General features: G+C 42.8%; 1 protein-coding gene across 1 annotated transcript in view; it reads left to right on the top strand.

Moving 5' to 3' along the window:
* Window positions 1–27934, top strand: part of clstn2a (calsyntenin 2a) — a 206335-nt gene that overhangs the window by 133532 nt on the left and 44869 nt on the right. The window contains exon 9 of the mRNA XM_060917795.1: window positions 24628–24790. Coding sequence (XP_060773778.1) covers window positions 24628–24790 — 163 coding nt within the window. The remainder of the gene's footprint in view (window positions 1–24627; window positions 24791–27934) is intronic.

A 27934-nucleotide genomic window follows, 5' to 3' on the forward strand; every position in this document is an offset into this window, starting at 1 on the left:
TGAAGCCTGGCCTATTACAGGTCCATAAATCCCCTGCCACTTAGAAACACTCAGCCAATCTCATGCTCCAATGATCAGCTCAGTCTGCACTCTGAAAGCAATCAACAACTTCACCTATCAGAGTGAAAACGAGGACAATCATTTCATACCCTTTGTTTTTCTCATGGACATTTTACCCTCTCACTAAATCCCCTTAGGCCACTGAATTCAATTGGTGAATATTGACTAGGTTTAATTGTTAAGTGTTTGTTCGAGATTGCTGACTTTTAGTTGAATGCTAAGGTGGGAAGGTGTGGCCTAACATAATAAATATATTAAAAGAATGAGGGAATCTGAGTGCAATGTACATGAATTATTCTTGGGTTTCACGTGACGTCACATCCGGCTCATAAGTTATTCAAAGCTTTAGCTGGTGGTCTACCAAAGCTCAATTGACAAAGCGTTTGTATGAAGAAGGTCCATTGCTCGCATGAAAAATGCCTTGCGCTTATGTTGTTTTAGGTTGCTTGACTCAATCAAACCGCGAAACTAATAAAAGTTTCTTCAGGGTTCCCCGTGAACTAATAAAAAACGGTGAACAAACACAGGATTTCACAAAAAGACGTCGAGAAGGTGGCTTTTGAACCTCTCACTGAAATCGAAGGCAGCCGAGTCGAAGCATGCTCGAATTTGCAGTGATCACTTCATGAAAATTTTGTATATCCCTCTCAGCTATGTCCTTAGTGTTTTCCAAGTACTTTTCTTGCTATGTGTCATTATTTTATGATACTTTTTTTAGTAAGACCGAACACAATTGAGAATCAAGCAAACTGTTGTTTGTTTACACTTCAACTTGCAGTGCTCCGTTGTAAAGATGTGAACGAAAAGCTTAAAAAACATACTTACAGAGGCAAAAACAATACAGGATTCATTCAGCAGCGACTTGATACCAAGGTCCTTTACCCAGCCACATACAAAAAAGCTGTAAGCCTCCATACTCTTCCATGCTTTCATCTGTATTGCGGTGTAGAAGGATGTCTGCAACACCAGATAGTTTGAGATGTCGGGGAACTCAACTGAAGGGTAGTTTTTGAGATCGTATGACAAATCCTTCTTTCCCAGACTGTAGGGGTCTATTCCATTGCACATAACAATCTTCTGAATATATCTAAAGCAAGCAGTGGCTTTTAGATTACGAGCATACTCTGATAAGTTATCACTAGTTGTTTGCACTACGACAGCTGTTTTACCGGAAGTGAAATCGCTAAGAAAAGTCATGTGACTGAAACCCAAGAAGTGGGATTTAAACTGAAGCTGGTATGGCATAGTGGCAACCATAGTGGCATCTTTTGTTCATTTGTTTTTTAAATTAAATATGAACCCTACCACTATGCCCAGTGAGAAAACACTGTTTCCCAGCAAAAAAAGGTAGAATCACCAGCAATGGCAACATGTGTGAATTCTGGCTTTAACTTTTCCTCAGCCTCAGCTTCATCACTCGAGTTCATAAATGTTTGTTTCTACCTACTATCCACAATATTTTCTAACAATGTAGGTACTTCCTAAAATAAAACAAAACTATTAGCCTAATTTAAACCAATGCAACCTTGAACAGGTGGATAGTAAGGATGCTGAAAATGCATTGTGCAGTGTCACACTGCTAACGAAACCCCATGTTTGTTTTGTTCCATGAGCTTCACATCTGACCACATGCTCACGGCCACATAAAAGTAAACACCTCCTGCTCAATAGTCCTGTGTCATGCTCCACCCCGGACTTCCATTCCGGAGATTACTTATCTCCCAGGTCAGTGCTAATCCGGGACGGGAATTCCAGCTCACCTTCAACTCACTTCCTGGTTTTCACCCCTGCCTATAGAGGATGTGCAGTCACGTGACCCGCACATGTGTGCTCCGCCGTATTGGACGGCATCAGGATTGTTTACCTTGCGCGAGCGTAATGGATCCAGGGAGTAATCCCCAAGAAAATTCGGAAAATACCCCATCTACATCATGTGATAACTTGTCTAAGTTTGTTCAGCATCTTGAAGGTGATGTGAGGCAGCGTTACATGGAAAAGTGTTCCAGGTTGGGGATTGCAGATCCGTACAACTTGCCGCAATCCTTGTTCAGGGAAATTCGGAACTGCAGTGCCGGTGATTTGCCCGATCTGGCCTACCATGACATTTACAATTTTCTTGTTAATCATGTTACACTGGCAAAGCCCTCAAAGCTTACAAGAGCCTGGAAGCTTATAAATATTTTGTTGCGGGATGGGTATCCCAACTATACCTCTGGAAGGTTCTGAAGAAGAATGTCTACTTGATAACCTCACAGGTAAGTGGCATTAAGACGTTTATCATAAAGAGACTATGCAGGACATTTTATTGTAAGAATGTTCAAAATCTAAACTCTAAAGTATGAGAAGAAAACAGTAAATCAGAAACCTGCGCACATTTGCGCAGCTTCCGCGAAAACGTGCGCAGCTTTCTGATTTACTGTTTTCTTCTCATACTTCCTATGTTTCATGGACTGTAACAGCATTTGCTTATTTAGTAATTTTAATACAGAATTTACTCTGATGAAATTATTCAGACACTCCAACGCCCCCCCCCCCCCCCCCCCCCAAAAAAAAAAAAAATCGGATCTGCACGATTCAGCCGTGAAAAAGGCGCATCTGCCGTTTGCATCCCTGTTTAAACTCATAGGTTAACCCACTTTAACCAGCTAATGAGGCTCGGTGGTCGGTCAAAATTTTTTTTTAGTTTTCACCTTCCCTACTATGGATTGGCCTTTCAAAGGCATATATGAGCCAAAAAGATAAAACATTGTCATAGACTAGGCCAGGGTAGTAGGGCTAGGCATAGCCATTTTAAACGTTAGAGATCAAGCGGACTGATGGCCACAAACACTGTACTGTCTAGTTTCTAAGTATGCAGTTATCATTCAATCCGAAAATCAACTTAACAGATGTACTAGGAGTATTGAATTAGAAGATTACACCTACCTGATATGAAGTGTTCACTACAAATTCGGCTGGTAGAACTGGGGTACCAGTTTTCTCTTCACGCAGCGGACATCCATTTTGCGCGTCTCTCCTCGTCTGCGGGGAATCTATAAAATGACAGGCCCTCCTTTTGGCCCTGTCTATTGGTACAACCAAATGCTGAACAAGATATAACCATTCTCGAAAGATCTACTCCCACACACTTGATAATTAGAACGGGTTCGTCTAAGTTCTATGCGCGGCCTTGCCGTCCAACATGGCAGATAAACAAATATCACGTGACCTTGTGACATCACATGCACGCTCTCTATTAAAGGCCATTCTCAGACCCTGACTTTGCTAGAATGTCTTGTTTTGCTATTATAGCTGTTTCTGTGCCTTTATTGTGGTTTATGGGTTTTTAGCAAGCTATTTTTCTAGTTCTTGGTTTTTGCACTAAGGTTTTTTTTTTCCTAGTACATGGTTTTTGCACTTAGGGTTTCTTCTTGTTTTTTTTTTTTTTTTTTGCTCTAGCATTTTTGTCCTTGTCTGTCTTGTGTTTTTGTTAAGTTTTTTGTCTCTTTTTACCTGGACTATTTTTGCCATTTGTTTGTCTACCTTTTTTGCCATGCCTTTTCCCTGGATTAAATCTCATTATTTATTGGATTATTGCCTGTGTGTTCTGCTTCTGGATCCTAATCTCACCACCACTAACATTCTATGGGAGCCCAATCCCAATGCACACCTCTAGTCTGAACCAAATGCCTTATGGATCTTAAAGAGAAATCATATTTGTATCCATATATGTTTAGAACACATCTGTTATGAATAATGTATTTGGTTACATCCCTAGAGTAAAGCAGACAACTGAAAGTAGCAATCTAAAAGTAATTTTATTTTACAATGCAGCTTTTGCCCAAATACAAATAAAACATCTGAGTATTTCAAAGATTGAGCATTTGATGTATTTTCTTGCATGATTTTTGCATTTCTGCAAAACAGATGCAATTCAGTATAAGGAGAAGTGAATAAGGGGTTGTTTTTCCTTAATTATGAACTTATGAAATTAGAGTGGTGCTTGAAAGTTTGTGAACCCTTTAGAATTTTCTATATTTCTGCATAAATATGACCTAAAAACATCATCAGATTTTCACACAAGCCCTCAAAGTAGATAAAGAGAACCCAGTTAAACAAAATGAGACAAAAATATTATATTTGGTCATTTATTTATTGAGGAAAATGATCCAATAATACATACCTGTAAGTGGCAAAAGTATGTGAACCTCTAGGATTAGCAGTTAATTTGAAGGTGAAATTAGAGTCAGGTGTTTTCAATCAATGGGATAACAATCAGGTATGAGTGGGCACCTTGTTTTATTTAAAGAATAGGGATCTATCAAAGTCTGATCTTCACAACACATGTTTGTGGAAGTGTATCATGGCACAAACAAAGGAGATTTCTGAAGACCTCAGAAAAAGCGTTGTTGATGCTCATCAGGCTGGAAAAGGTTACAAAACCATCTCTAAAGAGTTTGGACTCCACCAATTCACAGTCTGACAGATTGTGTACAAATGGAGGAAATTCAAGTCCATTGTTACCCTCCCCAAGAGTGGTCGACCAACAACGATCACTCCAAGAGCAAGGCGTGTAATAGCCTGCGTGGTCACAAAGGACCCCAGGGTAACCTCTAAGCAACTGAAGGCCTCTCTCACATTGGCTAATGTTAATGTTCATTAGTCCACCATCAGGAGAACACTGAACAACATCTGTGTGCATGGCAGGGTTGCAAGGAGAAAGCCACTGCTCTCCAAAAAGAACACTGCTGCTCATCTGCAGTTTGCTAAAGATCATATGGACAAGCCAGGAGGCTATTGGAAAAATGTTTTGTGGACGGATGAGACCAAAATAGAACTTTTGGTTTAAATGAGAAGCGTTATGTTTGGAGAAAGGAAAACACTGCATTCCAGCATAAGAACCTTATCCCATCTGTGAAACATGGTGGTGGTAGTATCATGGTTTGGGCCTGTTTTGCTGCATCTGGGCCAGGACGGCTTGCCATCATTGATTGCATCAATGAATTCTGAATTATACCAGCGAATTCTAAAGGAAAATGTCAGGACATCTGCCCATGAACTGAATCTCAAGAGAAGGTGGGTCATGCAGCAAGACAACGACCCTAAGCACACAAGTCGTTCTACCAAAGAATGGTTAAAGAAGAATAAAGTTAATGTTTTGGAATGGCCAAGTCAAAGTCCTGACTTTAATCCAATCAAAATGTTGTGGAAGGACCTGAAGCAAGCAGTTCATGTGAGGAAACCCACCAACATCCCAGAGTTGAAGCTGTTCTGTATGGAGGAATGGGCTAAAATTCCTCCAAGCGGGTGTGCAGGACTGATCAACAGTTACCGGAAACATTCAGTTGCAGTTATTGCTGCACAAGGGGGTCACACCAGATACTGAAAGCAAAGGTTGACGTACAACCCCGATTCCAAAAAAGTTGGGACAAAGTACAAATTGAAAATAAAAACGGAATGCAATGATGTGGAAGTTTCAAAATTCTATATTTTATTCAGAATAGAACATAGATGACATATCAAATGTTTAAACTGAGAAAATGTATCATTTAAAGAGAAAAATTAGGTGATTTTAAATTTCACGACAACAACACATCTCAAAAATTTGGGACAAGGCCATGTTTACCACTGTGAGACATCCCCTTTTCTCTTTACAGCAGTCTGTAAACGTCTGGGAACTGAGGAGACAAGTTGCCCAAGTTTAGGGATAGGAATGTTAACCCATTCTTGTCTAATGTAGGATTCTAGTTGCTCAACTCTCTTAGGTCTTTTTTGTCATATCTTCCGTTTTATGATGCACCAAATGTTTTCTATGGGTGAAAGATCTGGACTGCAGGCTGGCCAGTTCAGTACCTGGACCCTTCTTCTACGCAGCCATGATGCTGTAATTGATGCAGTATGTGGTTTGGCATTGTCATGTTGGAAAATGCAAGGTCTTCCCTGAAAGAGATGTCGTCTGGATGGGAGCATATGTTGCTCTAGAACCTGGATATACCTTTTAGCATTGATGGTGTCTTTCCAGATGTGTAAGCTGCCCATGCCACACGCACTAATGCAACCCCATACCATCAGAGATGCAGGCTTCTGAACTGAGCACTGATAGCAACTTGGGTCGTCCTTCTCCTCTTTAGTCCGAATGACACGGTGTCCCTGATTTCCATAAAGAACTTCAAATTTTGATTCTTCTGACCACAGAACAGTTTTCCACTTTGCCACAGTCCATTTTAAATGAGCCTTGGCCCAGAGAAGACGTCTGCGCTTCTGGATCATGTTTAGATACGGCTTCTTCTTTGAACTATAGAGTTTTAGCTGGCAACGGCGGATGGTACGGTGAATTGTGTTCACAGATAATGTTCTCTGGAAATATTCCTGAGCCCATTTTGTGATTTCCAATAGAGAAGCATACCTGTATGTGATCCTGTCGTTCCTGTGGTTCCTGTGGGAACCACAGGATTTCATCTCTGCTTTTTGCGGATGATGTTGTCCTGTTGGCTTCTTCAAACCAGGACCTTCAGCATGCACTGGGGCAGTTTGCAGTTGAGTGTGAAGCGGCTGGGATGAGAATCAGCACCTCCAAGTCTGAGGCCATGGTTCTCGACCGGAAATGGGTGGCTTGCCCTCTCCAGGTTGGTAGAGAAGTCCTGCCTCAAGTGGAAGAGTTTAAGTATCTTGGGATCTTGTTCACGAGTGAGGGAAGGATGGAGCGTGAGATCAACAGGCGGATCGGTGCAGCCTCCGCGGTGATGCGGTCGCTTTACCAGTCCGTCGTGGTGAAGAAGGAGCTGAGCCAAAAGGCGAAGCTCTCAATTTACCGGTCGATCTACGTTCCGACTCTCACCTATGGTCATGAGCTTTGGGTAATGACCGAAAGAACAAGATCGCGGATACAAGCGGCCGAAATGAGTTTCCTTCGCAGGGTGGCTGGGCGTTCCCTTAGAGATAGGGTGAGAAGCACAGTCACTGGGGAGGAGCTCGGAGTAGAGCTGCTGCTCCTCCACATTGAGAGGAATCAGCTGAGGTGGCTCGGGCATCTTTTTCGGATGCCTCCTGGACGCCTCCCTGGGGAGGTGTTCCAGGCATGTCCCCCCAGGAGGAGGCCCCGGGGAAGACCCAGGACACGCTGGAGGGACTATGTCTCTCAGCTGGCCTGGGAACGCCTCGGCCTTCTTCCCGAGTTGCTGGCCGAGGTGTCTGGGGAAAGGGAAGTTTGGGCTTCCATGCTTAGACTGCTGCCTCCGCGACCTGGTCCCGGATAAAGCGGAAGAAGACGAGACGAGACGAGCCTGTATGTGATGCAGTGCCGTCTAAGGGCCTGAAGATCACGGGCACCCAGTATGGTTTTCCGGCCTTGACCCTTACGCACAGAGATTCTTCCAGATTATCTGAATCTTTTGATGATATTATGCACTGTAGATGATGATATGTTCAAACTCTTTGCAATTTTGCGCTGTCGAACTCCTTTCTGATATTTGTTGGTGCAGAATTAGGGGTATTGGTGATCCTCTTCCCATCTTTACTTCTGAGAGCCGCTGCCACTCCAAGATGCTCTTTTTATACCCAGTCATGTTAATGACCTATTGCCAGTTGACCTAATGAGTTGCAATTTGGTCCTCCAGCTCTTCTTTTTTTGTACCTTTAACTTTTCCAGCCTCTTATTGCCCCGTCCCAACTTTTTTGAGATGTGTTGCTGTCATGAAATTTCAAATGAGCCAATATTTGGCATGAAATTTCAAAATGTCTCACTTTCGACATTTGATATGTTGTCTATGTTCTATTGTGAATACAGTATCAGTTTTTGAGATTTGTAAATTATTGCATTCCATTTTTATTTACTATTTGTACTCTGTCCCAACTTTTTTGGAATCGGGGTTGTACTTTTGCCACTCACAGATGTGTAATGTTGGATCATTTTCCTCAATAAATAAATGACCAAGTATAATATTTTTGTCTCAGTTGTTTAACTGGGTTCTCTTTATCTACTTGTAGGACTTGTATGAAAATCTGATGATGTTTTTAGGTCATATTTATGCAGAAATATAGAAAATTCTAAAGGGTTCATAAACATTCAAGCACCACTGTGTGTGTGTGTGTGTGTGTGTGTGTGTGTCTTTACAATTAGTATGTATTAGTTCTATATTTTACACTTCATGTTTTTATTTAATGTTTATTGCTGCATCATAGGTTTGAGAGTAACACAATTTCAATGTCCTGTACATATTGCAGTAGTGACAATAACTTTGACATGACTTTGACTAATACACATACATAGGATAAGCGATATGCTAACAATATTGCATGCTATCAAACCAAATGAATGAAACCCACGAGAAGGAAATAGAATACATGTTTTTATTCCATCAAAAAAATGTCCTGTATGTCTAGTAATTTAAAATATTGAAGCCGTTTTAATTAAACGCCAATCTGAATTCCTAAGGAGGATTTTCTTTTTGGGTGTAACATGTTATATGATTAGGTGTACACTGTTGTACAATGAAAATCTTAGCTGTCGCTGCATAATATTTCATCTCATCTCATTATGTCTAGCCGCTTTATCCTGTTCTACAGGGTCACAGGCAAGCTGGAGCCTATCCCAGCTGACTACAGGCGAAAGGCGGGGTACACCCTCGACAAGTCACCAGATCATCACAGGGCTGACACATAGACACAGACAACCATTCACACTCACATTCACACCTACGGTCAATTTAGAGTCACCAGTTAACCTAACCTGCATGTCTTTGGACCGCGGAGGAAACCGGAGCACCCGGAGGAAACCCACGCAGACACATGGAGAACATGCAAACTCCACACAGAAAGGCCCTCGCCGGCCACAGGGCTCGAACCCTGACCTTCTTGCTGTGAGGCAACAGCGCTAACCACTACACCGCCGTGTCACCTTGCATAATATTTAATATTAAATATTAATCTCCATTACCCTTTAGACACTGATGTCCTTTAGACAATGATGCTTGATCAGGAGAGAGAGAGAAGGAGTTTGAAGTTTGATTTGTATTCCTGCTCTCTTGTCTTGTCATTGTTTAATTCATAGTTTGCTCCAAAGGTCACAGACACAGTATACTACTACTATTATGGCGGCCTCAGCCGAGTTTCATGCCTGGATGACCAGTCTTCCCGGTTGGCCATGCATTCTGTTAACTCAGCAGTGGATAATGCGTTGACGTCCTTCCTGAGGGTGTCAATGAGGGTTGTAGGAGGGCGTCCCCGATTTCTGTGGCCATGGAGGGGTTCCCAAAGCAGAAGCTCCCCCGCAGGCAGATCTTTATGCCTAAAGCAATGGCCAGCAAGTCCAAGTCTCCGCCAGGCCACTTTGTCCGAGATTTTTGGTAAAGTACCATAAAGTTCCTCGTTTGGCATGAAGCTCTGCCAACTGATGTCAAGGGCTGTATGGAGCATCGGAGTATAGTATATACCTCATCAAGTGATCTTTCAAGGGTCAATGTTAATGACCAGCACTCACACCCATAAAGTAGCACGGACTCCACAGTTGCCACAAAGAGCCTGATCTTAAGCTCACGGGAGACACTAGATTTCCAAATTCTACTTAAGTCATTTAACGCTTTCCAGGCAAGAGCCTTTCTCACCTTAATATCCTGGTCAGTGAAATTAACCCATGAGCCAAGATACTTAAAATCATTAACCTCCTCGATTGTACTACCATCGTTTGTAAACAGAGGCCCAGGAAATGACACACCACGCAACATCACCTTGGTCTTCTTGTCATTGAGAGCTAGGCCGATATGGTTGCATTCCCTCTCGATACTGTACAGCAATCTTTGTGCCCGATTGACATCATTAGATAGCAGTGCAATGTCGGCAGCAAAGTCCAAGTCAGTGATGTTCTTTTCTGGGTATCTGCGCGAATGCCTGGGAGTTATTGTAAAGCTGAATTCATGCTCCCGTCTGTCGATGGCTTTTCGAAGAGCATAATCAAGGGCTATCACAAAGAGGTAAGGGGCTAGTGTGTCGCCCTGCAGAACACCAGCAGAGATTTCAAAATCTCTAGTCTCACCATCAGGGGTCATCACCTTTGCTCGGGTACCAGTGTACATCGCGTCAATTGCTCTTAGAAGCCTTGGGGGAATTCCATAAGCCTTGAGGATCTTTATCATTTTACCCCGATGGATTGAATCAAAGGCTTTCCTGAAATCCAGAAATGTAAGAACAATGGATGATTTGTTCTTTCTGACCTCCTCAAGAATTCTCCGCAGAGCCAAGATGTGACTTATTGTAGACCTATTTTCCCGGAATCCATTTTGATTTTTCCAAAGGTGAGGGTCGATATGGTTGCGGATACAGCTGAGAATCATACGGTAATAAATCTTCACAATGACACAGGTTAAACTAATACCTCGGTAGTTATCAGTGTTTGATAAGTTTCCCGATTTTGGAACTGGATAGATGTTTGAAAGGGACCACTGTTGCGGTTTACCTCCAGACACGAGCATTACAAAAGTCTAGTATAATGTTATCAAGATCACAATGCTTCACGACTTCAGGAGGAATATTGTCCGGTCCAGCGCTCTTTCCTTCCTTAAGAGAATTCTTGACACTGATGTACTCTTCGATTGTGAATGGGCCATCACCAATGTCGAGGTTGTCTATAACAACGGGTATGTCTTCATCGGGGTCATCCACAGGTGGTGCATTCCAAAGCAAATTCTTGAAATGAGAAAACCAAGTGGCTACCCTCTCCTCTGGATTTGCCCTGGCCACATGACCATGCAACGATTTCTTCTTGCGGCCACTTATTTCATTTATGACTTCCCATGCCTCGCGATACTGCCTATTAGCATTTACAGACTCCACCCTTTTCGCCATCTCCTCTAGATCTTCAGTTTGTAAGCGATCATACACTTCATACAAGGATTTCCTGGTGAGGTCCAGAGAATGGCTGACCCATTCCTGGTCCTCAAGGCTAGCAGAAAAGCTCTCAGCCTGGATCTTATGAAGCCTGTCTCTGGCCATTACGACCTCAGGATACGTGGATCTTAGTGGCTTTTTCAACTTCATCTTTTGAGGAATACAGACTTTGGCAGCCTCATGATTGGCATCAATAAATTTTTGGTACCTTATAGTAGGATCATCATCAACATCTTCCAGATAGTGAAAGTGATTTCTAACTTGAACACTATACTGTTCCTGCATTTCGGATTTCGCGGCAAAGGATTTCCAATCGTAGCAGACACGACGTGATTTCTGCTTGGGCACTCGAAAACTGAGGCGAACTCTCATGGACACAACTTGATGGTCCGATCCCAAACTATGAAAGCTGTTGTATGCCTCAGCATTGAGAACGCTATTGCGCCATTTTTCCTGACCAAAATATAGTCAAGTTGGTGTTTAGCTTGAGTAGCTCGATCCAAAAATGTCCACCTCTTTCCATTGCGCTTTTGGAAGCTGGTATTAGCTGCTAAGAAATTATTTTCAATCAGGAAGTCAGCAAGATATTTACCATTTCTGTTTGTAGTTTCATGAAATGGAAAATGTGCATCCTCAGGTCCAAGCCTGGCGTTGAAGTCACCAAGGATGGCAAGGAAATTATGCGCGGGTGTGCCATGAACAGCTTCCCTGAGATCTTCATAGAATTGATCCATCTCACTTATTTCTGACACGTTTGTGGGTGAGTAGGCAACTATAACTGTAGTAGCAGGATTGCCCGAGAACACAGCGAGCAGAATCATGGAGAGTAGGAACGAGTATCGCATAGTGCTTTCTTTGCTCTTCTACTAAGTAGAAGGCCTACTCCTCCTACTGTAGCTTGTGCCTCATTCCTCCATGCAGATGAGGTGACAAGGAAATGGTCTTCGATGTTCCTGAATACAAGTTGGGCTTGGTGAACTAGGCAATGGTCTTGGATTCCCAGTATCTCGATTCCAAGTGAGTTGGTACAGTAAGCTAGCTCCTTTGCTTTCGAGTCATCTCAAATAGTGCATGTGCTGAAGGTAGCCATAAAACAGGTTTTCCGACAATGCAATAGTGCCTCGCAGTTGGTGCTTAGATCAGGTGAGCTCCTTCCTTGGGGATTTAAGAACCCACCGTCATTAGCTCCTCCAGATGGGTGAACTGCACCAATGCTGAAAGCTGAGTTCCTGTCCACTCCCAGGACTGGAAGTATAGGATTTGCTGTTGCTGAACTTTCCATAGCATGTAAACTTAACAATGCGAGTGTAAAGTGGTGGGGCCGCAAGTCCACACACCACCTGTTTTATTTCGGGGTTGTCTCCCCTAGATCCGCCGCGTTTTGCATTGCTAGGGGTGGCGCGTAGAGCCACTGTGAGCGGTCTTCGTTATGTGAGAGGCTAGATGGATAGGCCACTTGCTGATAACAAGTTGGCCATATACAGTGGTGCTTGAAAGTTTGTTAACCCTTTAGAATTTTCTATATTTCTGCATAAATATGACCAAAAACATCATCAGATTTCACACAGGTCCTAAAAGTAGATAAAGAGAACCCAGTTAAATAAACAAGACAAAAATATTCTACTTGATCATTTATTTATTGAGGAAAATGATCCAATATTACATATCTGTGAGTGGCAAAAGTATGTGAACCTCTAGGATTAGCAGTTAATTTGAAGGTGAAGTTAGAGTCAGGTGTTTTCAATCAATGGGATGACAATCAGGTGTGAGTGGGCACCCTGTTTTATTTAAAGAACAGGGATCTATCAAAGTCTGATCTTCACAACACATGTTTGTGGAAGTGTATCATGGCACGAACAAATGAGATTTCTGAGGACCTCAGAAAAAGCATTGTTGATGCTCATCAGGCTGGAAAAGGTTACAAAACCATCTCTAAAGAGTTTGGACTCGACCAATCCACAGTCAGATAGATTGTGTACAAATGGAGGAAATTCAAGACCATTGTTACCCTCCCCAGGAGTGGTTGACCAACAAAGATCACTCCAAGAGCAAGGCGTGTAATAGTCGGCGAGGTCACAAAGGACCCCAGGGTAACTTCTAAGCAACTGAAGGCCTCTCTCACATTGGCTAATGTTAATGTTCATGAGTCCACCATCAGGAGAACACTGAACAACAATGGTGTGCATGGCAGGGTTGCAAGGAGAAAGCCACTGCTCTCCAAAAAGAACATTGCTGCTCATCTGCAGTTTGCTAAAGATCACATGGACAAGCCAGAAGGCTATTGGAAAAATGTTTTGTGGATGGATGAGACCAAAATAGAACTTTTTGGTTTAAATGAGAAGCGTGTTTGGAGAAAGGAAAAACACTGCATTCCAGCATAAGAACCTTATCCCATCTTTGAAACATGGTGGTGGTAGTATCATGGTTTGGGCCTGTTTTGCTGCAGCTGGGCCAGAACGGCTTGCCATCATTGATGGAACAATGAATTCTGAATTATACCAGCGAATTCTAAAGGAAAATGTCAGGACGTCTGTCCAGGAACTGAATCTCAAGAGAAGGTGGGTCATGCAGCAAGACAAGGACCCTAAGCACACAAGTCGTTCTACCAAAGAATGGTTAAAGAAGAATAAAGTTAATGTTTTGGAATGGCCAAGTCAAAGTCCTGACCTTAATCCAATGGAAATGTTGTAGAAGGACCTGAAGCGAGCAGTTCATGTGAGGAAACCCACCAACATCCCAGAGTTGAAGCTGTTCTGTACGGAGGAATAGGCTAAAATTCCTCCAAGCCGGTGTGCAGGACTGATCAACAGTTACCGGAAACATTTATTTGCAGTTATTGCTGCACAAGGGGGTCACACCAGATACTGAAAGCAAAGGTTCACATACTTTTGCCACTCAGAGATATATAATATTGGATCATTTTCCTCAATAAATAAATGACCAAGTATAATATTTTTGTCTCATTTGTTTAACTGGGTTCTCTTTATCTACTTTTAGGACTTGTGTGAAAATCTGATGATATTTTAGGTCATATTTATGCAGAAATCTAGAAAATTCTAAAGGGTTCACAAATTTTCAAGCACCACTGTATTACACATCACATAACGCTGAATATAGGGAGACCAATATAGAGCCACCAGTTAACCTAACCTGCATGTCTTTGGACTGTGGAGGAAACCGGAGCACCTGGAGGAAACTCACACGGAGAACATGCAAACTCCACACAGATAGGCCCTCGCCGGCCACGGGGCTCGAACCTGGACCTTCTTGCTGTGAGGCAACAGCACTAACCACTACACCACCGTGTCACCTTGCATAATATTTAATATTAAATATTAATCTCCATTACCCTTTAGACACTGATGTCCTTTAGACAATGATGCTTGATCAGGAGAGAGAGAGAGAAGGAGTTTGAAGTTTGATTTGTATTCCAGCTTTCTTGTCTTGTCACTGTTTAATTCATAGTTTGCTCCAAAGGTCACAGACACAGTATGCTGACAGGATTAAGAGATTAAAATCAACTCAGAACAGATAAATAAAAAGGACCATAACATTGTTTAACCAACTGAAGCGACTGCTAGTCAAACTGAACTTCATGGGGGTTTTGTGTGTGTGTTTTTTAATTCATTAACATACAAATAGACACCGATACACCATTTGTTAACTGTTTTAGATTTTCATTTTTTAATAGCTGAAGAATGAGTGCAAGGTTCAGATTTAAGTAACTTAAAGACTGTGATTATTTTAGGACCTAGTAAGGATTAGATTATTTTTTTGTGATGTCTTGATTGGTAAAACCATGTAACTGAAAGAGGGTATACTTCTATCCACATTCACTGGATATGAGCAATCATACACTCTAATTGGCTACGCTACCACAAGGATATCAGCTCATATACCGTGAGTAGAGAAAAACAAAATGATGGAGCGTGTTGCTGAACCAACCAAGGATGAAATAAAAACTCTACTTGAAAACAAAACCCCAAAAATTGTGATCAAGTATTTAAAAGAAACAGAAATAGCTAAAAGAATATAGATTATCCAGCCCAATCGGTGGCGGTAATGCACCTTTAAGTTGGTTTGCCAACTGTCAAAAAACCCTAAACAAGAAGAAGAAAACCCAAAAAAATACAAAAAAAGCAACAAAATATGGAATGAACGTATTTGATGGTAAGAACATATCTTTTTTTTCAAGAATTATTATTACAGCATTTTTCACAAATTGCTACTGTCATTTTGCTGGTTTGTTTACATTCTAAGCAATAATTATTTGATACAAAACGGTGGCTGTTTTGTTTCAAGTTTTTATTTATCGAATTTGCAAAAAATAAAAATGCTCCATTTCTCAAAATCCAGTGAATATGCATATGATAAAACAGTTATTCCACTCAATCTCATCATACGTCTTATTAGCCAACTTAGCGCTCCGCGCATTGTACAACTCAATTTTATGGAATAACTGATTGTGTGTGTCATATACACACACACAGTATATACACACACACAGTATGGCAGCAGGGGCATGGTCAAGTGTCGGTCTGTGAATGGAGGGCAGAGTCACTGCACCTGATGTAAGTTAACCTGTGTTTGTGTGTCTTCCCCAGTGATCGTGCCCTACAAAAGGAGAGAGAGCAGAGGAAGGGAGCTCTCTCTCCAACCAGAACACTTGTATGTGTGCGTGCGTGTGCAGCTGGGAGAGTGTGAAAAGCTGAAAAGCTACAAATAAAAAGAATTTTGAGAACTCAGTTCTGGCCTGCCGTGCTTCTGTGCTCCACCCACCTGCTCTGATTCCTACAGTGGTGCCGAAACCCGGGACCAGAGCACAGAGGAGAACAGCCCCATGGAGTCCTCCCCCTTCAAGGACCTGATCCATGCCCTCGCCATGGCCCAACAGAGCCAGCACCAGGCGCTGGTCGCCCTCCGGAAGGAGCAGGAGCAAAGGTTCGAGGCCCTGGTGCTGGCGCAGCAGGAAGATCGTCAGGAGTTCCGGCACCTACTCGCATCGGCGGGGTCCACCACCTCCACCGCCATGGGCTCTCCCCACCTCAACCTAACGAAGATGGGCCCGCATGACGACCCCGAGGCCTTCCTTGCGTTCTTTGAGCAGGCAACAGAGGCCTGGGGCTGGCTGGTGGAACAGCGTGTGGTGAGCCTCCTCCCCCTGCTAACGGGCAAGGCACAGCTGGCCGCGCTACAGCTCCCCACTGACAGCCGGCTGGTCTACGCCGACCTCCGCCAGGCCATCCTCCAGCATGTGGGGCGCACCCCGGAACAACAACAGCAGCGCTTCCGCACTCTGTGCCTGGAGGAGGTTGGCCGGACGTTCGCATTTGGCCAGCAACTCCGGGACACCTGCCAGCGGTGGCTGAGGGCTGACAACCGCGACGCCGAGGGAATCATCGATCTGGTGGCGCTGGAACAATTCATCACCCGACTTCCTGAAGGAACAGTGGAGTGGGTCCAGTGCCATCGCCCAGCGTCGCTGGATCAGGCCATCGAGCTGGCGGAGGACCATTTGGCAGCTGTTCCGATGGCAGGACAGCATGTCTCCTCTTCTCCCCTCTCCTCTCTCTCTCTCTCCCCCTCCCCTTCTGTTCCTCGTCCTCGCCCCGTTCCCCCACCGCGGAGGCAGGGGCCGGCTCCACCCCAGCCGGCCCACCGCACCTGCGGTGCCCTACCGTTTCCCACTTCCATGTCTGTCTTCCCCCCCTCAGGTGAGTGAGCTCCGGAACACCAGTGCAGAGAGAGAGAGCCTGGGCCAGTTTGCTGGCACTGCGGGGAGCCTTTAGTGTCGGTCCACATTCTATTTCGAGGGGAGAAATTTAGAATAAAGGTGGCAGTTAATCCTAGCCTTACCCACTTGATAATTTTGGGGACTGATTGGCCGGGATTTCGGGAATTAATGACTCATTTAGTGAAGAGTGGGGCCTGCCATAGTTCAGAAGGGGGAGGTCCCGGTGTGGCATTGGCGGGAGCAGCTGTCACAGAGCCATCTACGTCATCACCGCGTTACAGTGAGGAGCAGCAGGCTCCTCCTCCCTCTCTCAGGGAATCCCTTGCAGATTTCCCATTAGAGCAGTCGCGAGACGAGACTCTGCGGCATGTGTTTGACCAAGTGAGAGTAATCGATGGTCAAATGCTCCAGCCAAACACCACCCCGTCCTTCCCCTATTTTTCCATTATTAAGGATAGATTATACCGAGTGACGCAGGACACTCAGACTAAGGAGCCGATCACACAGCTTTTGATCCCAAAGAACCGCCGGGAATTTATATTCCACGAGGCTCACTTTAATCCCATGGCTGGACACTTGGGGCAGGATAAGACACTAGCCCGAATAATGGCCTGGTTCTATTGGCCAGGGATTCGCAGCAATGGCCATAGGTGGTGTATGGCGTGCCGCGAATGCCAGTTAGTAAATCCAGCAGCCATTCCAAAAGTGCCTTTGTGCCCTCTGCCATTAATCGAGACCCCGTTCAAAAGAATTGGGATGGATCTCGTCGGGCCATTAGATTGGTCAACACAAGGATATCACTTTATTTTAGTTTTGGTGGACTATGCAACGCGATATCCGGAAGCAGTGCCTCTTCGCAATATCTCAGCATGCAGTATTGCGGAAGCACTCTTCCATGTCATCTCCTGAGTTGGAATCCTCAAAGAGATTCTGACTGATCAAGGCACTACGTTTATGTCACGCACACTGCGCGAACTGTATGGGTTACTGGGAATTAAGCCGATCCTCACCAGCATTTATCACCCACAAACAGACGGCTTAGTCAAACGGTTTAACCGCACCCTCAAAAACATAATTAAAAAATTTGTAAGCGAGGACACACAACTGGGATAAATGGCTCAAGCCCCTGTTATTCGCAGTGCGAGAGGTCCCACAAGCCTCCACGGGGTTCTCCCCGTTCTAATTATTATATGGGCATAAGCCACAGGGCATTCTAGATGTACTACAGGAGAATTGGGAGGAGGGACCTTCAACGAGCAAAAACGAAATTCAATACGTTATCGACTTGCGCGCAAAACTCCACACACACACACCTAACCCAGGAGATTTTGCAGCAGGCCCAAGAATGGCAAATACACCTGTACGACAGGGGCATGCGCCATAGGGAGTTCACACTGGGAGATAAAGTGCTGTTGCCCACGTCGAGCTCCAAATTGATCGGCAAGTGGCAAGGGCCCTTTGAGGTCACACAGCAAGTCGGGGACGTCGACTATGAGGTGAAGCGAACGGACAGGGGTGGGGTGTTACAGATTTACTGTACCACCTCAATCTGCTAAAACTTTGGAATGAGGAGGTCACCGTGGCATTGGTGTCGTTGGTTCCAGAGAAGGGGGAGCTGGGGTCGGAGGTTCAAAAGGGAACATTGACTACCACTCCGGTCCCCTGTGGAGACCACCTCTCCCCGACCCAACTCACGGAGGTTGCCCAGTTGCAGACTGAATTTTCGGATGTGTTCTCGCCCCTGCCTGGCTGCACCCGCCTCATTGAACACCACATTGAGACGCCCCCGGGGGTGGTAGTGCGCAGCCGCCCTTACAGGCTGCCCGAACACAAGAAAAAGGTGGTTCGGGAAGAACTCGAGGCCATGCTCGACATGGGCATCATCGAGGAGTCCCACAGTGACTGGAGCAACCCGGTGGTCTTGGTTCCCAAGGCCGATGGGTCGGTCCGGTTCTGTGTGGACTATAGAAAAGTCAATGCGGTGTCTAAATTCGATGCATACCCAATGCCTCATATTGATGAGTTGCTTGATTGACTAGGCACGGCTCGTTTTTATTCAACACTGGATTTGACAAAGGGATATTGGCAGATCCCCTTGACTTCATTATCCCAAGAGAAAATGGCCTTTTCCACACCATTTGGCTTACACCAGTTTTCACACTTCCTTTTGGGCTGTTTGGGGTGCCCGCTACATTCCAGCAGCTTATGGATAGGGTCCTCTGCCCCCACGCCACCTATGTGGCCACGTACCTGGACGATATCATAATCTATAGTAATGACTGGCCGCGGCATTTAGAACACCTAAGGGCCATCCTTAGATTGCTGAGGCGAGCGGGGCTCACAGCCAACCCGAAGAAGTGTGCGATTGGAAGTACGGTATCTGGGCTTCCACTTGGGCAAGGGGCAGGTGCGTCCCCAAATTAATAAGAGAGTAGCGATTGCGGCCTGCCCGAGGCCCAAGACCAAAAAGGGGGTGAGACAGTTCCTGGGGCTGGCTACTATCGTAGGTTTAGACCTAATTATTTGGACGTCATCAGCCCACTTACTGATCTCACTAAAAAGGGGGCACCAGATCTGGTCCAGTGGACAGAGCAGTGCCAGTGGGCTTTCTCTGAGGTAAAGGCTGCACTGTGTAGGGGGCCACTGTTACACTCCCCTGACTTTTATCTCCCCTTTGTTTTGCAGACGGACACGTCGGACAGAGGGCTGGGGGCTGTTTTGTCCCAGGAGGTGGAGGGGGAGGATCGTTCAGTGCTGTACATCAGCAGGAAGCTGTCGGTGCATGAGGGCCACTACAGCACTATAGAGAAGGAGTGCCTTGCCATCAAGTGGGTGGTCCTCGCCCTCCGCTACTACCTACTGGGATGCCCTTTCACCCTCTGTTTGGACCACGCGCCCCTCCAGTGGCTCCACCGCATGAAGGATGCCAACACGCGGATTCACCTGTTGGTATCTGGCACTCCAGCCAGAGTTCAAAGTGGTCCACAGGCCGGGGGCGCAGATGGTCGTGGCAGATTTCCTCTCCCGTCGGGGGGGAGTCAGCTCCAGGTCGGACGGCTCCCCGGCCTGAGTCGGGCGGTGGGGGTATGTGGCAGCGGGGGCGTGGTCAAGCGTCGGTCTGTGGATAAAGGGCGGAGTCAGGGAAGGTAAGTGGCAGAATCACTGCACCTGATTTAAGTTAACCTGTGTTTGTGTCTTTTCCCGGGAGAGTGTGAAAAGCTGAAAAGCTACAAATAAGAGTTTTGAGAACTCAGTTCTGGCCTGCCGTGCTTCTGTGCTCCACCCACCCGCTCTGATTCCTACTATATATATATATATATATATATATATATATATATATATATATATATATATATATACTGTGTATATATATAATATGGACACAAATGTTTTACTGGGAAATATACCACTCATTTATACCACTCCATTTTTCATATGAGCAACATCCAGAACATGGAGATCCAAAACCGTGATATAAATCTGTATATGTATAAATCTCTATCTTCATGCATATGAAGAATTGTTTTGATAAATTTGGGTACTTTTTGTTTGTGAATGTGTCTATATAATAAAAAGAAAATCACACATTGGCTTGAAGATATGAAATTTATCTTCACATATAGAAAAACTCACATTTTTCATATGAAATACATTGTGGATCTGAGTGACTTATTTAAATAATATTGGCTGGCATTGAGTGGTATAGCAGATATATTTCATTCAGCTAGCATGATACTGAATGAGTTGAAGACAAGTTCAGTATCATGCTAGCTGAATGGAATATACCTGATATACGACAAAAAAAACAGGCAATATTATTATTATTATTATTATTATTATACATACACCCTCTCTTCATATCAGCATTCTCGAAGGCCAATGCTATCTTACCCGCAAGTTGGTGCTGTCAGCACGGCAGTGCAGTCACCTTCCAGCTGGTATAGTATTCATCAGTAGTGTTAGCAAATGCTAATAAAGCAGTCAAGCCAGTGCTATCGAGAGCAAGTAGCACAAGCTAACGACTGAGAAACTAAGATTTCTGTCTCCAGACTCTTCTTCCATGCACTCTCACCACAGTATTTTTCACTCATACTTAAGTATTCATTTCCCTATCTACAGGTGCTGGTCATATAATTAGAATATCATGAAAAAGTTTATTTATTTCAGTAATTCCATTCAAAAAGTGAAACTTGTATATTATATTCATTCATTACACACAGACTGATATATTTCAAGTGTTTATTTCTTTTAATTTTGATTATTATAACTGACAACTAATGAAAACCCCAAATTCAGTATCTCAGAAAATTAGAATATTGTGAAAAGGTTCAATAATGAAGACACCTGGTGCCACACTCTAATCAGCTAATTAACTCAAAACCCCTGCAAAGGCCTTTAAATGGTCTCTCAGTCTAGTTCTGTAGGCTACACAATCATGGGGAAGACTGCTGACTTGACAGTTGTCCAAAAGACGACCATTGACACCTTGCACAAGGAGGGCAAGACACAAAAGGTCATTGCTAAAGAGGCTGGCTCTGTGTCCAAGCACATTAATAGAGAGGCGAAGGGAAGGAAAAAATGTGGTAGAAAAAAGTGTACAAGCAATAGGGATAACCACACCCTGGAGAGGATTGTGAAACAAAACCCATTCAAAAATGTGGGGGAGATTCACAAAGAGTGGACTGCAGCTGGAGTCAGTGCTTCAAGAACCACCATGCACAGACGTATGCAAGACATGGGTTTCAACTGTTGCATTCCTTGTGTCAAGCCACTCTTGAACAAGAGACAGCATCAGAAGCGTCTCGCCTGGGCTAAAGACAAAAAGGACTGGACTGCTGCTGAGTGGTCCAAAGTTATGTTCTCTGATAAAAGTAAATTTTGCATTTCCTTTGGAAATCAAGGTCCAAGAGTCTGGAGGAAGAGAGGAGAGGCACAGAATCCACATTGCTTGAGGTCCAGTGTAAAGTTTCCACAGTCAGTGATGGTTTGGGGTGCATGTCATCTGCTGGTGGTGGTCCACTGTGTTTTCTGAGGTCCAAGGTCAAAGCAGCCATCTACCAGGAAGTTTTAGAGCACTTCATGCTTCCTGCTGCTGACCAACTTTATGGAGATGCAGATTTCATTTTCCAACAGGACTTGGCATCTGCACACAGTGCCAAAGCTACCAGTACCTGGTTTAAGGACTATGGTATCCCTGTTCTTAATTGGCCAGCAAACTCACCTGACCTTAACCCCATAGAAAATCTATGGGGTATTGTGAAGAGGAAGATGCGATACGCCAGACCCAACAATGCAGAAGAGCTGAAGGCCACTATCAGAGCAACCTGGGCTCTCATAACACCTGAGCAGTGCCACAGACTGATCGACTACATGCCACACCGCATTGCTGCAGTAATTCAGGCAAAAGGAGCCCCAACTAAGTATTGAGTGCTGTACATGTGCATATTTTTCAGTGTGCCAACATTTCTAAAAATCCTTTTTTTGTATTGGTCTTAAGTAATATTCTTGGTTCTTGAAGCACTGACTCCAGCTGCAGTCCACTCTTTGTGAATCTCCCCCACATTTTTGAATGGGTTTTGTTTCACAATCCTCTCCAGGTTGCGGTTATCCCTATTGCTTGTACACTTTTTTTTCTACCACATCTTTTCCTTCCCTTCGCCTCTCTATTAATGTGCTTGGACACAGAGCTCTGTGAACAGCCAGCCTCTTCAGCAATGACCTTTTGTGTCTTGCCCTCCTTGTGCAAGGTGTCAATGGTCGTCTTTTGGACAACTGTCAAGTCAGCAGTCTTCCCCATGATTGTGTAGCCTACAGAACTATGCTGCATTCATGTGCTATGGGAAGATGATATTTTCCAGTTGGGAAGTGGTATTTACCAGTGTGTTGTGTTCACATGCTTTTGTTGTTGTTGACAAATTAAAGATGGTGGACCAGATTCAGAATCAGGCCTGTTATTTGGTTAAAACAATTATAGATTGCCTTGTTCATCAGCTGCAGCAGGAATATGAGTTATCAAAAGTCAAAAAATGCTGAATATTTCCTGATCATGACAAGTAGATATTTTCTTAACACATTGAATGCCACGCAGTTTTTGGAAATTTGGCTGTAGCCACAATGAGAGTAGCCAGTATCTAGATCATTGTTGGCGTTCTTTGGACAGCCACAGAATATTTTGTATTAGGCTATAATATACGTATTATAATAATATCATATACATAACATGACTCGTTTAAAAGGTGAGAGTCAGCTTTCCATAGGTGAAAACCACTTCTTTCTTGGTTCATAAGCTAGTATTGTACCGCTCGCCGCCATGTTGAAAAGGTTAAAGTTCATCTCATCTCGGCAACTCGTGTATCAAAATTTTCTACGAGTTGCCCAGTCGAAAATACCACAAGAGTGGGCGTTCATGTGTGCTTTCCATGTCGGCGTTTGGTATTTACCATAATTCCCATAGCACATGAACGCACCACTAGACTGAGAGACCATTTGGCCTTTGCAGGTGTTTTGAGTTAATTAGCTGATTAGAGTGCGGCACCAGGTGTCTAAAATATTGAACCTTTTCATAATATTCTAATTTTCTGAGATACTGAATTTGGGGTTTTCATTAGTTGTCAGTTATAATCATCAAAATTAAAAGAAATAAACACTTGAATGAATATAATATACAAGTTTCACTTTTTGAATGGAATTACTGAAATAAATAAACTTTTTCATGATATTCTAATTATGTGACCAGCACCTGTAATTTACTTAGGTATTTTTAAAATCAACATCAACAACTACACACAACAGAGCGACCTGGCAGCTAAAATTCTCTCAAAATCTTCTGTATTTAAAGAAGTAAACCTGGCAGCCATGTTTGTTTACAAATTGTGGCAGTCGTTCACTAGCATGGAAGTTTTATGTCTTCAATGTGTCTCTTTTCCAGTTTTTCGATGTCTGTTGGTATGTTTCTCTCTTGTAAATATGCATGAAGAATATCTAATGACGTTTTGGTAGCCTTTCGGGTGTGCAGTGCGTCTTTCTCTTTCTCGGCGAACACAGAAATGATTGTGCGCATGCGCAGCAGAAAAGTTTCTCATTGGATATCCACGCTCCGACGTGTGATGTCGTGTTGTCTTGACAACGTGCAATATCATAACAATATTGCACGCTCATTCTCCATTGGGTAAAGTGGCATAATACATGTAGGATAAGCAATATGATAACAATATTGCATGCTATCAATAAACCCACAAGAAGGGAATAGAATACATGTTTTTATTCCATGGAAAAAGTGTCTGGTATGTATAATATTTTCTGATATTTCACTACAATGATGTCACTATCAGTGTTTTCCCACTGTAGATGTGCATTGTCAAAATGGTCAACTGGTTCAAAATTAAAATCCTTTTGATTAATTTGCATTTTTCTGTTTGTTTGTTTTTTTGTGGATGTGTCCAGATAACATGAAGAACATTACACAGTGGCACGAAGATATGACGTTTATATTTTCGTGTTGAAAAATATATCACGAGTGAGCGAAGCAAACGAATACACAGCGCAGCCTAAGGAGCAGCTGGGGGTTAGGTGCCTAGCCATTCCTGCTAGTTCAGGGAATTGAACTACCAACCTTTTGTTCCCAAAGCTGCTTCTCTAACTTTTAGGCCATGGCTTTCCTAATAGACCAATTAATCTAGTTAGCTATAGAGTGTAGGGAAGTGCACAGAGCAAAACCATCACTTCACTTCCACTGTATGTAATTTTGTTTCACTAGTAATTCCAACTAGTAATGGGCATTTTGTTTTGTTGGCTGCCAAATACAGTAAATTACAGGCATGAGCCAAATACATGCTAGCCAAACACAGAGAAATAAATCAGAGAAAGTTAAACATGTGATGATTTACTGGTGCAGCTTTTTGCACCAGCTGTTTTCGATAAATGTTAAGAACTTACTCACACAAGAAATATTTACTTTCTCTTTTTCTGCATAGATCTGTGATAAAGAGTGGCACTATTACGTGATCAACGTGGAGTTTCCTGCTGTGACCCTTTTTGTTGATGGAGTGACCTACGACCCCTATCTAGTAACAGACGATTGGCCGATTCACCCCTCACAGATTGACGTGCAGCTGACAGTCGGTGCCTGTTGGCAAGGTGAGGGAAATGAGGACAGAGGAGTTCATGGTGGTTTTTTTGCTTAGATCAGCAAAAAGTATAGTTTCAACAAGGACAGAAGAGAAGAAACACTAAAAAGATCACTGTAACACAAGATATTTGCTTGCCAACTTAAGAGCCCCAATCTATTCTATTTTTTAAAAAACATACTATAATGCTCTGTATCATAATGTTTTCCATCTTTAACACATTTCCACTGATTTTTATTATGAAAATCATTTTAAAGTCTATTGTTGTGTTGTGCCTTTTTTTGGTTTTCAAACTCTCAGCCATTGCTTTTCATTGACCATTGGTCATCAATATTCTCAAGAATAACCTCAACGTTCATTAATGGGCCTATACTTTGACCAATTATGATAGTTTCTTAGAAAGTTTATACAGAATTGGAACAACAATGGGAAAATGTGGTTCTGTGCTTTATTACCTCTGCCAACTTTGTTGGAGGAGGTTATGTTTTTGCCTTTGTTTGTTTGCTCCTAAAATAACTCAAAAAGTAATGAACAGATTTTGATGAAATTTTGAGGAATGTTGGGCCGTGGGCCAAGGAACAATTGTGATGCAAATCCAGATATTATGTAAGCATAGTAAACATCTGGATATTCTAATATGTGGCTTAGTGGAGGTATGCACTCTACTGAGTTCCTTCTAGTTATGATCAGAAGTGACCCAAAGTAGCTTACACAATGTTCAGTTTCATAAACTTGATCTATTGTATATGAGAGATGCAATTGAATTATTCACGGTAATTGAATAATTACCCCCCCCTTTTTTCCCCTCCTTCCCCCCTTCCTCATATCTTATTCTTTTTATATTTGTATATGTAAATAATTTATTTTAATTTTTCTAGAAGTTTTCTCTATTTATTTTCTCTGTTTATCTGTAATGATGCTGCTGGAATCTTAATTTCCCTGAGGGAACCCACCCAAAGGGATCAATAAAGTTTTATCTAATCTAATCTAATCTAATCTAATCTAATTGATGAGTTACAAAACAAGTCAGTTACAGACTGCATTCTAAATTCTTGGGTTTCAGTCACGTGACTTTTCTTAGCGATTTCACTTCCGGTAAAACAGCTGGTGGTCTAGCAAACCAAAACGGCTGCCATAGTGCAAACAACTAGTAACTTATCAGAGTATGCTCGTAATCTAGAAGCCACTGATCACTTTAGATATATTCAGAAGATTGCTATGTGCAATGGAATAGACCCCTACAGTCTGGAAAAGAAGGATATGTCATATGATCTCGAAAACTACCCTTCAGTCGAGTTCCCTGACATCTCAAACTATTTGGTGTGGCAAACACCCTTCTACACCGCAAAACAGATGAAAGCGTGGAAGGGTATGGAGGCTTACATTTTTGTATGCGGCTGGGTAAAGGATCTTGGTATCAAGTCACTGCCGAATGAATCCTGTATTGTTTTTTCCCATGTAAGTATGGTTTCTTAAGCTTTTCGTTCGTGTCTGTACAACAAAGCGCTGCAAGTTGAAGTGTAAACAAACAACAGTTCGCTTGATTCTGACTTGTGTTCGCTCTCATCTCTCAGGTAAATCATTCACAAAGATCATCAGAAACCCCTTTAAAGACCTGGATCTTAGTTAAACAAGATGGAGAAGTGATTACGGCACATTGTAACTGTATGTCTGGGTAAGAATTTTGTTGTGACCTTCATGCATATGGACTTTGTGAGGAGTAAACAAAGAAACAGCTCGGGACTTTAGTACTTTGTGACTAAAAAAAGTACAGTACAATAAAAACACACAGCAAGAAGAGTACTTGGAAAACACTAAGGACATAGCTGAGAGGGATATACAAACCTTTCACCAAGTGATCACTGCAAACTCGAGCATGCTTCGACTCGGCTCCCTTCAATTTCAGTGAGAGGTTCAAAAGCCACCTTTCTCCATGTCTTTTTGTGAAATCCTGTGTTCGTTCACCCTTTTTTATTAGTTCACAGGGAACCCTGAAGAAACATTTATCAGTTTCATGGTTTGATTGATTGAAAGAACCTAAAACAACACAAGCATAAGGCATTTTTCATGCAAGCAATGCACCTTCTTTGTACAAACGCTTTGTCAACTGAGCTTTGGTTGACCACCAGCTAAAGTTTTGAATAACTAATGAGGTGGATGTGAAACCCAAGAATAATAAGCAACAGTTAATGAAGCTATAAGTGTTGGCTTACTATTTACACATACTATTTAGTATAATGATATGCAGTCTGATATATTTGTGAGCATGTGAGTGAATTTAAGAGTTAGCCATGTTTTGTTAGAGCCACAAAAGGTGTTTGTAGCCCTAGCTGGAATATTGATGCGGACGCCTTTTTTGGTTCATGGAAACAGTTGTCTTTCTTTCTTTCTTTCTTTCTTTCTTTCTTTCTTTCTTTCTTTCTTTCTTTATGTTTTTTATTTATTTATTTATTTATTTATTTATTTTTGCTCAAGAGCCAGTGGCTACAAACCAAAAAAGATTAGCCTGATATTAGTTTCAGTATTCTGAAATGAGGCTCTCAGCACACATCTGTTTTTCTTTCTATTTTGCCTCTGGTGGTGATTATTGTGATCCCCATGATGGGGAAAAAAGGAATCAAACAGTTCACTCCCGAGTACACCTCAGTGGATCTTGTCTAAGCTCCACTAAGCCACATTATAGAACATTTCTGAATGTTAGCATGTGGGATTCCTTTAACACTCAACATAATGGCAACGTCCGATATAACATAAGCTGTTAACTGGATTTTCAAGGCTAGGCCAACTGAGATCCTTATCACTCTTCAAGAAAGTCGTGTTCCACCATCTAAATTCTGCTGCTATCGGAAAATACAACTACATGTTTCTTCGTTTTTTCATTTGTTTGTGTGGCGTGTTGTCCATTCAGGTCTTGCATAAGTCATTTTAATAGAAACAGTAACATAGAGTGGTGCTTGAGGTTTGTGAACCCTTTAGAATTTTCTATATTTCTGCATAAATATGATCTAAAATATCATCAGATTTTCACACAAGTCCTAAAAGTAGATAAAGAGAACCCAGTTAAACAAATGAAACAAAAAAATGATACTTGGTCATTTATTTATTGAGGAAAATGATCCAATATTACATGAGTGGCAAAAGTATGTCAACCTTT

This window comes from Neoarius graeffei, chromosome 1 (assembly GCF_027579695.1).
Source record: "Neoarius graeffei isolate fNeoGra1 chromosome 1, fNeoGra1.pri, whole genome shotgun sequence".
In the NCBI taxonomy this organism is placed as follows: Eukaryota; Metazoa; Chordata; class Actinopteri; order Siluriformes; family Ariidae; genus Neoarius; species Neoarius graeffei.